General features: G+C 43.3%; 1 protein-coding gene across 4 annotated transcripts; it reads left to right on the forward strand.

Moving 5' to 3' along the window:
* Positions 1–1,016: 1,016 nt before the first annotated feature.
* cdca4 (cell division cycle associated 4) lies at positions 1,017–11,245 on the forward strand. Of its 4 annotated transcripts, none has more exons than XM_021323273.2 (2): positions 1,017–1,157; positions 8,632–11,245. In XM_021323273.2, the coding sequence occupies exon 2, from the start codon at positions 8,644–8,646 to the stop codon at positions 9,607–9,609; it is 966 nt and encodes a 321-aa protein (XP_021178948.2). In that variant the 5' UTR covers positions 1,017–1,157; positions 8,632–8,643; the 3' UTR covers positions 9,610–11,245. The 4 variants fall into 4 exon arrangements, with proteins under 4 accessions (XP_021178948.2, XP_012731417.3, XP_021178949.2 ...); XM_012875963.3 differs by having other exon boundaries at positions 1,042–1,157; positions 8,635–11,245; XM_021323274.2 differs by lacking the exon at positions 1,017–1,157 and adding an exon at positions 7,293–7,416.
* The last annotated feature ends 915 nt before the right edge of the window (positions 11,246–12,160 follow it).

Consider the following 12,160-nt stretch of genomic DNA (forward strand, 5'->3'; position numbering starts at 1 on the left):
TCAGTGTCATCTGACTATAGTGTAGTGTGAAGAAGGTATACCTTCTTCAACGTGCTTGCTGTCTCCCCTACATGGCTTCTGGAAGACTTTATATTAAATCTTATATACTTTATTTTTATTGCTTTCTTTTAACTTTTGGCTTCCATCTTGTCACTCTGCTCTGAGTCCCATTAGTGAAGGGCCAAGCAATAGTGTTTTTTTTTTTATTTTTTTGCACCTGTCAACAGATGCTCCCATCTGAGCTGTGGATCTCGCAAGAGAGACACAAGGTAACTCGGATCAATACCCACCTTGCCCGACCTGAAAGACCAGGTGAGCCTCCATGTTTCACCAGGTTTGTAGTAGTTTTCTCATTTTAGGAGGCTAGCCTGAACTTTGCTCCACGATACCAAAGGTTGGGATGTTGATTTATAACCTAACCCTGACTTCTGAAAACAGTGGGACGAGCAGTATAGGGGCATCAGAGTACAGGGGTCTAAATAGAAATACTCACACATTATCTATCTATCTATCTATCTATCTATCTATCTATATATATATATATATATATATATATATATATATATATATATATATATATATATATATATATATACACACACACACACACCTCATTTCACTTGAGAATTGCACACTACTTAGTGTTTTTCTGTCATATAAAATGGAGTTTGTCGAGGTAACACAATGTAGAAAACTTAAGGTTTATGAATAATTTTACAAGGCGCAGTATTTTGTTACTTCCCACCACTGAAACATAGCACAGTTCTTCACTAATGTTCTTGTTAAACGTTAAGTGGTTTCAGTCTATGATGGAAACGGGTTAAAAGTGGGCACAGAAAGCTAAGACTGGTTTTAAAAAAAATAGCAACAAAAACAACATCAGGCTTTCCACTGTTTGTCAAAAGCGTTGGTGGTGGAGAAAAGCAGGGAGAAATGATTAGAGAGGAATCCCAGGCATATGGCTGGCTTTTGTCGGCTCCCCTCCCCCTCCTTTCTCTCCCTCCTGCCGTCCGCTCCGCAGCAGCAGCAGCAGCAGCAGGACGGAGGTACTTCAGTTTTTGAAGCCGTGGCATGAATGATCTCATCTGAACCTGATCTCCGCTTTCTCCGCCGTCGATCCTATGACCGAGACGGGAATAAAATAAGCCAAACACGAGGTGAGTACGGCCACCCTACCCCCGGCAGCGGGGGGTTTTTAAGCAGGCACCGGGGTGAACGGCTGTTGTTTTTTAGGAACTTTACAGCCCAGTCGCGGCGAAAACTCTTGTTTTCGGCCAGAAAGGAGGAAGGACCGAGGAGGGGTGGGTGGACGCTTTTAGCTTGTTAGCCTTCCGCTACCAGGCGTTAAGTCTCGGCCGAGGTGTCGGCGAAGCGGGGCCAGGCGTAAACCGAGCATTTTATAACCGAGTAGATTCCACGTTTACGTTTTCAGCGTGCTGTTAGCTTAGAGGCGCCCCGGGAAGCCCGGTTCTGGAGCCGTAGCCTAGCTAGCCGGCTGCTAGCTCCCAGCGCAAAATGGCCTCATTGTCGCGCTGTGGGTCTGATGCTGGAAAGACAAAGCATGCGGCAGTCACGGCCAAAAACCACCTCTAATGGCTTTTATTCGGGTATACGTGAAGCAGACAACGTTTAGCGGACAGGGAAATTGGGGAAGAATTTAGCCGCCGTAGTCGGAATGGTGTTTATTGAAGCGATAGAGCGGTATATGAAAGTGGTTTTTCAGAGGGAGGGTGGGGGATGGGTCGTGCGAGGAGCCATTGACGTAAAGCGAGGGTGGATTTTTGTTTGGCCCCAAAGCGGTAAACGACAAACACTTTAGTGTTTACGTTTTAATCCGTGTAATGTTACTGACGATTCTAACTATCACTGAGCGGCTATTATTCTCAGTCGATTACTGTGCGCGTTAAACAAGTTCTCTCTTTTTTTTTTTTAAAACCCCATTTCCTGATCCCGCGAGAGTAACCATGCACGTCACAATTTTCGGGTGAAAGAGTTTAAATCTTAAATCGAGTAGCCTTAAACGTATACAAAACACTCGCATGAAGGTGCCACTAAAATCAACGTCAATAACATTGTCCACGTGTAAATAATCTAGATTTTAGCCAACCGAATTTGGCATTTTTGTAGCAGACATGGTGTTTCCCAAATCTCTATTTTATTTTTTTATTTACAGCAATGTTTTTTTATGGCAATAATCTGAAAGCTCAATAAAACATATCAGCAAAACATTTGCAACTGCTTTTGTGGTTTTTCCTTCAGTTTTTGCTCGTTTTCCTTTTAAAGAAAGGCATCCAGTTTTCAAATACTTCCTGGATTGAGTCGTAAAAACACTATTATATTAAGTCCATTCTTAGTAGTAAAGGAGGAGCCATGTTTAATAAATTAGTTAAAGGCAGATGGTTGTCTTAGCATGTATGAAGTTCAGGAGAACTTGTAAAAAAATGTTTTTTACTAAAAGATCCATATGTTAACATTTTTAATTGAAAGAGGGTTTTAATGTGTCATTAATATTTATGCCCCCTTTTTAATTTTTAAAACCCTTTTGTTTTTTAAATTTGTCTTTAAAAGTGTTAAATGAGATGCCAATGGAAGGACTGGAAGAACCTGTTTTCTCTGGCTGCTTGAAGTATGGAGTAATGCACAGTGGCTGCCCCTCCCTCGAGTGTTGCTGCACACTGCCATTAAGCAGGCTGAACCCCTTTCCCCCTCATTAACAAGAAACATAATAACTTCTGCTTTTTGGAAATATTTCCAGGCGTGGGCAAAACGGTAGCCGTCACTCCTACTAAGGTAACACTGTTTTAAAAGGGCACTTAACAAGTGACATGTCTGTTATGCAGTCGATGGCAAACTGGCTGCCTCAGCATAAACTCTGACTAACAAACCAGCTAATATCAGCTTTTTTTTTTTTACTTCAAAAAGGTATTTTCTTCAGAATGCGCATTTTACACTACCACTGAATGTTGAAAGTGTTTATTGCATGTTTTTTTCTGAAGCTTTTGTATCATAAAGAATATAGGGTTATAATGGCATCTGGTAGCACGACAGTCTCATCAGGGTTTCCCCCAGAAAACTGGCTAAACCCGGTTGTAGGTCCCGCTAGTGTGGCCCACTGGGTTTTTGCTAGAACATTTGAAAATGTGACTGTGTTGTAAGACATTGACAATACTTAAACAACTACTGTATAGAGTCTGACAAAAAGGCACAGTCTTAAAATAGTTAACAAACAAAAATAACTATTAAAATAAACACTTTCTGCACTTGAGTTGAATCTTAATTAAGTACTCAGCCAGAAAATATTAAAGCAACCAATGTAATGCCCGTTACATTTAAAATTGAAAACAAGGAACCAGCAAACTGACCACTTAAACCCCAGGAATAAAAACAGGGAACTCCTAGAAGAAGTATGCTGCACTGTTCCGTGTTTTGACCTCTTCTACTATTTCTGGCACAGGCTGCATGTTGGATCACTATGTGCAATCCATCATGTCCTCCCCCTTTTCTCAAGAGGGGGAAGACATGCGGCAAAGGACCCCAGGCCGGAATCGTACCTGGTTTAGCCTCGTCGAGGATTAAAGCCCGATTTATCCTTGACACATCTGCAGGGTCTGCGCGGCCATATTACGTCATTTTGGCTACCAGGCGGCCACGTGTTGGCGCTACGAACTACTAGCAACGTTTCTAACTAGGCGTGGAAAAAACATGGTGGACAAGCAGGTGCTCCTTCTGCTGTAGATTTGTAAATATGGACATCTTTATTATTAGGGCCATTTAGATCACTGTGATAAACAAGTTAACAATTCCTGGACAGAAATTGCTGTTGCTCTTGGAAGAAAGTAAGAGGCTTTAAAATGTTGGAAACAGCTCTATTTTCTACTTCTACGTGTCGTGGGGTGTATTATGCTTGGCGTAGGAGCACAATACTGCCCTCTAGAGTCTAGGAGAATAGTGCTACTTCGGAGGAAGAGCCGAATGTACGGATGTCAAGCGTAAAGTAACCTTAAGGTCTCCATACATGGATTGTACTCATTGTCCTTGTGCACACCCCAGCAACACTTATGTTTAAACCAACATAAAATTAGCGCATGTGATATTGTTAATAATTTCTTACACTACAAACTAGACTTAGCATACTCGCTCTTGTACAGCCATCCTCAAAATTTAGTATAAACTATTTTGTGCTAAACCTGCTAGTTCAATGTTTACCATCGCGGCTCGCAGACGGCTGCTCTGGCGACATGCTGCCCTGCTAGCTTAAACACGGCTCAGCTAGCATTAATGAAGTCGACTTGGTACCGTTAAGGTCCGCTTGGTCAGCAGGTAAACAAGCGGGCTCTGACGACTTCGGAAACAGAACGTGTCCAACGTCATTTTGACTTGACCCTTTGTCTGTGACTTTGCGTTATTTAAAGAAGTTGTTAGCGTAGACGGGCAGTCAGTAGTTTTGAGGGTGCGGATGATGAATAAGACACCTGACCTATTACTCCTTAAGTGTTCATGTACTGACCATAAGGTGGCGCTATTGTGCTTTTAACCGTATCAACAAAGTTACCATTCTTTCTGGTTGACATCACCCTGTTACAAGTACATCAAAGACGCCTCCACCACTTCATTGGTGCAATAATATTTTTGTTGCGCAATAGATTAAAAGAAACTGCGACAGACATCATGCAAGGTATTTGTAAGCACCGTACAAGTACTGTGGCTAGCTAGCTGTTAGCCTACGCTAACACCGACTTAGCATCTGCTTCAGAGTTAGCCTTTGTAGCTAAACAAAATAACCTTTTTTTAACTATTATTATTCTAGACGGTTTTTTTTTTGTTTCTGCAATTTCATAGAATATTTAGGGATCAAATCAGAACCTGATGGTTCAACACAAATTGGATATTCTTTACATAGTTTGAGTCTTATGATACCTTTTATTATTTATTTTCCTTGGCTTTTTCTGGCATTAAGACCACTTTTAAATTATACAAACAGAGTACGAAAATCCATAATGACCACATTATATAAGCCCCACCCCAAAAAATATCCAGTTTGTGGATGCGTTTATTGAAAATATTTTAATAATTTACTGTCAGAAGCATGATTTGTCTACTGCATTTGCCTGCATACTCTTGTATTTTAGTTATTTTCTAAGTAGAAAATGGGGAAACATTTGCAAATACCTTGTATATATGCATTATTTAGAAAACATTTGCACCTTAAATCTCCAAATGCCGAGCTATAGTGTGTTAAAACGGCTCGATCAGTGTACATATTAGGTTTGCCACGTGTTAGGAGCAAAAACAGTGTTTTCTCTGTATGGTTGTCTTTCACTGCTCTCTGATGGTGGCTGTTTTGGCTGTTTTTGATTTCTGTTTTAATTTCTGACACATTGTTGTTGTGTTTTTCTCTAAAGAGAGAGAGTGTTCTTGTTTAACAGGAGCCTGCATATGTTAGTAGAAGATTGTTTTCTTACCATTTGTGTTTTAGCTCTGGTAATCTTTCAAATGACCCCCCCCCCTCTCTGTCTACTACCTGGAAATGTTATTTTAGGGCAACAAGAACTCAAAAGGCCTCCAGCCACACAAGTCTTTCTGTGTACATTGGAGCCATTGGTGTAAATGGATTATAACTGGAGATGCATCAGGAAGGGATCAGTGGTTGAGTTCCTACTGATTTATGGAAATCTTTAAAATCTAGACCTTCCTGCCATGTGCAGCAGCAATGTCTTCCCACTCTGTCTCCAAGACACCATTTGCTGTAAATGAGAGAATTTTAGAAGCTTTTAAAACAAAGATTCAGAGACATTTGGCTAGCATTGCTAGATGTGGGAAGGGGGTAACAGAAGGAGCCAAAAACGTCTAGAACCCCAACATGTGGAGGAGGGAAAAGGAGCAGCAGCCGTCCAAGTCCAGGTGTCCGCTGCAGCTGCCGGGAAAGAACAGGCAGCTGCAGCGGACAATGGTTTTTGTTCCAGGAGCCTCTTCCATCTGTGCTGCTTCTGCTTTAGCTTTTAGACCAATGCTTCACTCACGCTAACAATAGCCAGTTTTTGGATCTTCTTCCCAGAGCAACAATGTCCAGCCTAAAAAAAAAAAAAAAAAAAAAAGTCTCGTCAGTGTGAACTGGTTGTGCTTAGGTACGGTGTGTTCACTGATGGGACTTTTTTTTTTTTTTTTTTTTTATTAGTTTCTGACTGTAAAATAATAACCAATCATGGCCAGAAAAGCTGATTTCTCAGTGCATCTCTAATTATAACCATAATTGTTACTGATTTAGCTCACTGGGCTGATCGGTGGAAGATATTGCTTTTCATATTATGCATCCATGTTTTGTGTAAAGAAAATAAATCGCATTACCTCCTAAAATTGAGGAAAGGAAAGTTGACAGTATGTGATCAGAAATCAGGCTTAAATTACATGTTTGATTGTGTGTTGATTTAATTTGAGGTGTATTTCAGCCATCCTGTGATTAAAATTTAAATCCACTAAATGCTACTTGACGTGAGGTATTGACCTTTGCAATGAGAACAGCTTTTAGTGTCATTCTGGTTCCCAAAGAAAGTGCTGCCTATGTCAATGCATACATTTCTTTTTACTGACAAATGTGTGTTTTCTGTAATGTTGAACACGTGTCACGATGGGACCATTAGCACAAGTAGCTCCCCCGCCCTAAATGCCCTGCCCCCAGGTTTTTACGGAGCAGACGCAGCTGGCCGCCGTTTCTCCGCTGCTCAGAGCTCCGCCTCCCGTTCGACTCCGTCACGTTCATTTTAGGGCTTCAAGATAGCCGGACAGCCCGTTGTGTCGTCCCTGTAAAGAAATGTGTCGAAGTGGTGTTTCATTAAGGAAGTTGACTCTCTTTTTTTTCTTCTTCTTCTTCCTTTTCCTCCCCCTCCGCAGTGAAGAGAAAGTGTAAATCTGGTTCTACTAGTTTCCAGCGTGTTGCGTGTGTAGGCCTGGAAACCCGATTCCTGTTGTAAATATCAGCGAGTCACGGTGCCGCCGTGTTATACAGCCAACTGCAAATGTCTTGTTTTTCCTGTTGTCTCCCTCAAAAGCACCCTGTTGATTAGCGTTACATTTTTTTTTTTTGACTTTCCTGATCGCAGGTGCGGTGCGTGAAGCGCTTCCCATTTCCCTGCTCCTGTAACCTGAGTGCTGTTTGTGTTTTCTGACAAAGCTCTCTGTAGTGTGTGCTTTATTTTTGATGCAGTTCCACATTTAGCCAGTAACCATGCTATTTTCGGTGGCTCAGTGGTCTGTTAAAAGTGTGGTTGTTCCGCCCAGCAGGAGTCTTGCCTCAGACTGGCCTAAAATGGGCAGAACTGGTGCTGAACAAAAGCTGCTTGTCGCTCGTACAAAAGTACTTGAAGCGCTGCAGCCGGGACCGGGCTGCATTGCTATTGCCTGTGCCTCTCAACAGGAAAGGTATAGCAAACTTTAAGAAAACAACAATTTACTGTTCACTGTAGTTCCAACTTATGCAGTTTATTTGTAATGTCACAAGTGCTTTAAGCAGCTTTCCTCCTGTCCACACGAACATTACACCACCTTTTAGTCTCATTACATTTCTCACGCACCTGAGTAAATTACACGACACTCACAATACCTCTCAAAAGTGATCGCACCCCTTGAACTTTTCACCCAGTGTTTCTTGTTGGAGCCATAAACTTCGAGTGTATCTTATTGGGATTTCATGTGACAAAGGCGAAAGAGCGGGTCGTTGTGACGGGGAAGGACAGTATTACATTGTTTTCAAAATCATTTTTAGACAAATGTAGAAATCCCAAAGGTGTGGCGTCCTGCTAGGAAGCTGAACCTCTGCCCCAGTCTCAAGACTTTAGCAGCTTTTAACAGGGTTCCTCCGAGCGTTGCCTTGTATTTAGCTCCATCCACACTCATTAGTTTACTGTTATCACAGCACATTGCAATTCTTAGCACATGAGAAGCAAAACTATAACCATCTCTAATTTAGCGTACATGGCTGCACGTCAACCCTGAAAGCCTCTGCAGAGAAATCCAAAATACCTTAATTTAGTAAGGTCGGGGAAGCCGGTCAGAATCGATGGGGAGGACGGGTGGAGTTAAATGTAGGGGGGGGAGGACGGCCCTGAACAGCCAGAGCTACAATAGAGTTTAGATCAAAGCTTTTCCATGTTAGACTGGGCCGGCCAAAACCCAATCGTGATACGGCACCTTTCTGTCCAGCTGCTCATAGTCCATCCTGACTGAGATTGAGCTGGTTTGCGAAGGATGGACATAAACTTAAATCTCTAGACGTGCGAAGCTGTCGGAGGCAGCAGGAAAGGCTCAGCTGTACCTGCAGGGAGCGACGGTCCCACAAAGTATCTCCCCTAGGGCCGGCGTACAAACGCAGGCTGCGGCTTTTTAAATGTTTCTACGACGACTTCCAGCTCACAGTTATCCACCTGTCCTAATACATCCCAATAAAATACTACGAGGTTTCTGGTAACGGCAGGGAGAAAGTTCAAGGGGTGCGAATGCTTTTTTTTTTTTTTTTTCACAGCACAGTACTCTTCTCACCATATTAGCTAGTGCTACCTAGAACATGTGACTTGTGCATTTGTTGGTCCTCTGCTGGCGCGTGGAAGTCTCACCCCGTGTCTCCTTGCCTGTTTACAGCAGAGCCACACCATGTTCCCGAAGGGCACCAAGCGCAAGTTCTCAGACGCCGGAGAGGAAGCGGTCGGCGGCGGCGGCGGCGATCAGGGCCCCTCGGCGGCGTCCTCCTCCTCCTCCTCCGCGGCGGCGGCGGCTGCCCGGACGCTAACGTCGTCCTACAGCCTGCAGCGGCAGTCGCTGCTCGACATGTCGCTGATCAAGCTGCAGCTGTGCCACATGCTGGTGGAGCCCAACCTGTGCCGCTCGGTGCTCATCGCCAACACGGTGCGGCAGATCCAGGAGGAGATGACCCAGGACGGCACCTGGCAGATCATGACCCAGGCCCTGGCGGCCGCCCAGTGCCCCGCCGACCGCCTGGTGGCCACCGAGGTGCTGTGCAGACAGACTGACCCGGCGGCACAGGCCGGCCAGAGCCCCAAGCCCTTCTCCGTGTCCGGCGTCGAGGAGGGCTACCATTCGGAGGAGGTGGTGATGGACGGAGACGTGGAGACGGAGGTCACCATGTCGTCTTTGTCGCCGGCGTCGCCCCATGCGTCCTCAGCCTCCTACCTGGCGGGCCCTTTCGGGATGCGGCCCTGCTGGGAGGAGGAGGACGACGACGACGAGGAGGAGGAAGGCGACTGCGAGGAGGACGAAGAGGAGGACAGCGAGGAGTGCGCGTCGGAGGGAGAGGAGGCCGAGCAAGACCACCTAAGAGCAGACTCCCGGACAGGAGAGCAGGTTTTTGGGACTTTTGAGATCAAGCACCCGGCGCCGCCCCCCGACCCGGCGCTCGACGAGCTGTTCTCAGACGTAGACCCGTCCTACTACGACCTGGACACGGTGCTGACGGGCATGCAGAGCGCCCCCAAGATGGGGCCGTACGATCTGCTGGAGAGTCTGTCCTCCCACGGGCCCACGGCCCTGAGCTCCAGCTCGAGCTGCAGGTCCGACCTGAACGAACTGGACCACATCATGGAGATCATCGTGGGCTCATGAAGGGCCGGCCACGGCGCTCGCCCCCCCGCAGACTCTTTCCAGACTATGCACAGCACACGTGCATGTTTGTGGTGATGTTACAGATTCTTACAGGTTTTGGGAACAAGGTGGGAGACTAATCATAGAAGGTCGACTTTCAGACTAATTGCCAGAAATCAAGGCCGAGAAACGAGAGACATCGGGCTTTGAGCGGCCCACGTGATCAGTGAGCAAAGTTAGTGTCCTGCTTTGTTAAGAAAGTCCAAAACTTGCTGATATCTGTGGAAAGGCAAAGATAATTACCAATACTGCAATGCATTCTGAGTTTCTGTTGTTTCCATGTTTCTGTCCGTCATCCATCCTCTCATTCTAGCTCCTTCTGGTCCTACTCTGCCTTCTACGTCCAGTTCTATTTATTGTTACATGGACCAAGGGACAGATCACCACACTACATGCACCGAAAACAGAACAAATTGTAAATCCAAATCTATGAATCAATGCATATTTTCCTAGAGATTTGAGCAGTTATGAATGGAATATATGTAAATGTACGTATGTGTATATAGAAATATATTTTTTTGCATTATACGGCTTGGGGGTGGGGGGGGTGGGGGGGATTTTGCAAGCATCATTTGATATAATTATTTTCTGGCCCAAGCGGTTTTTAAGGTTTTAATGTAGCCAGACTGGAGACGGTGTCTTCCTGTGGTTTGGTATAATAAGTCAACAGTAAAAGGCGTAAGGCCTGCTTATATCACCCGTCAAGGCGCTGTTCTTTCATTTCTGCTGAAGCTTCGCTGCTGAGCAGGAACTCACTGACCCACATGTGGTTCGGGACTTTTTTCAGTTTACAGTATCCAAGTGACAAATGAAGTAGTTTGGCTGCTCTGCTTTCAACACACACCCAATAATGGTAAGAAGCAGCTTTTATTTTCCTGAAGCATCTGGGAAAAGCCTACCCCCCCCCATCCCACCCACCTCCCAGGGTGAAACAGCATCAAGAAGCCATATTTCTTTTCCTTTTTTTTCCTCATTTGTCGCTGCAAGTGAAGAAGCCTCTGTATTAACCCATCTAATTTATTGTTTATTTATTGTATTTATTTTATCCAGGTACAGACATGCCATATCAACGTATCAATCCGACCACAAGGCCCGGCGAAATTTGTATTTATAAAAAAAAAAAAAATTGGTCCACTTTTAAATGCAGTACCTATTTATTGCTAATTTTTTTATGACCATTAGTAAAAACAGTAACCGGGCTAATAATAAAGTTACTATGCAGCTCTGTCATATGTGTCTCATAATGACTGTATTCTACTCAAATGTCCTTAAATTCCATTATGCAAACAGTCGTCTTTCTTCAAACCTGCAGAAAATGGAAACTCTTTTTTTTTTTTTCTTCTTTTTTTTTTCTCCCCCAAATTGCTTCTTATGGTGAATAAAACATGAACTCAGGCAAATGAAATGTATTGATTTAAAATACAGTATTACAACACACTGAATACCTTACCACAACCCTCCTGAAGGATGTCAATCTAGTCTGAATAGGAGCTAGAACTTCAAAGACCTAATTATCTTTGTAAAATGTATGCATTTTTATATAAAAAAACATTGTAGCATCTTTGTACATATTTTTTATAATAAAAGGTGCAACTATTGAACTGTTGTGGTGGAGTGTTTACTTTCTGACTTTATTTTCTTACAGCTTTACAGCAGGTACTGATGTTTTTATGTTCTACCTAAATATCGAAGTCTGGATTTAGATTTTTTTTTTTAATAAAAATAAAGAGAAATCACGTTTTCAAGAATAATTTTGGAAGTTATGGGAAGCAAAAAGGCTGCAGTCTTATATACTTAAAGAAATGTAATTCTTCTCTCTAATCACTTAAAAGTGCTGGAACAACCCTTACCAGAATGTTATCGTGCTGAATTGAGCGTTTAACCATCCCCAGTTTGAATGTCCAAATGGGGCAAAGTGAAAAAAAATAATTGAAGCATAACCGTCAGGAATGTAGAACAGAAACTACAAAGCCGAATTTATTAAAGTCCATAATGTATTTTGGACTATATTTTACCTTGATCGTCAATACAAAGTCTTTTTAGGGTTGAAAACATCAAAAATCTGGGAACTATAAAGCCTAAAGCTGAAGGAATATGTGGGTTTTATAACCTTTTTCATGTTCTCTGTGTTCCCTACATTGCCTGATTCTTCCACCTGAGCTGTGACTCTGCAGCTCCTCCACAGTTACCCTGGGCCTCCTTGCTGCTTCTCAGATTAATGTTCTCTCCATAGACATTCGGTGTCAGTGGTAGGATTGTGTCATTCTCTAGTTTTTAGTTTTATTGATCAGAGCCCCATGAGATTTTCAACGCTTTGGTTTTTATAACCAAAGCCTGCTTTAAACATTTCCTGAATTTTATCCCTGTAATGAGCAACCGGTTTCACTGTTTATTATTTAAATGTAGCTGAATATATAATCTTTTGGATTTTTCTTTACATAAAAAATAGCTAAAATCCCCTTTCCTTTATCTTACGCTTCCTGGTTATACACTGCTTAATGCAGGTCCAAAA

This window comes from Fundulus heteroclitus, chromosome 19 (assembly GCF_011125445.2).
Source record: "Fundulus heteroclitus isolate FHET01 chromosome 19, MU-UCD_Fhet_4.1, whole genome shotgun sequence".
NCBI lineage: Eukaryota > Metazoa > Chordata > Actinopteri > Cyprinodontiformes > Fundulidae > Fundulus > Fundulus heteroclitus.

Excerpts from the sequence above, each read along its gene's own strand:
- cdca4 (XM_021323273.2), top strand. The coding sequence starts at position 8,644 with ATGTTCCCGAAGGGCACCAAGCGCAAGTTCTCAGACGCCGGAGAGGAA.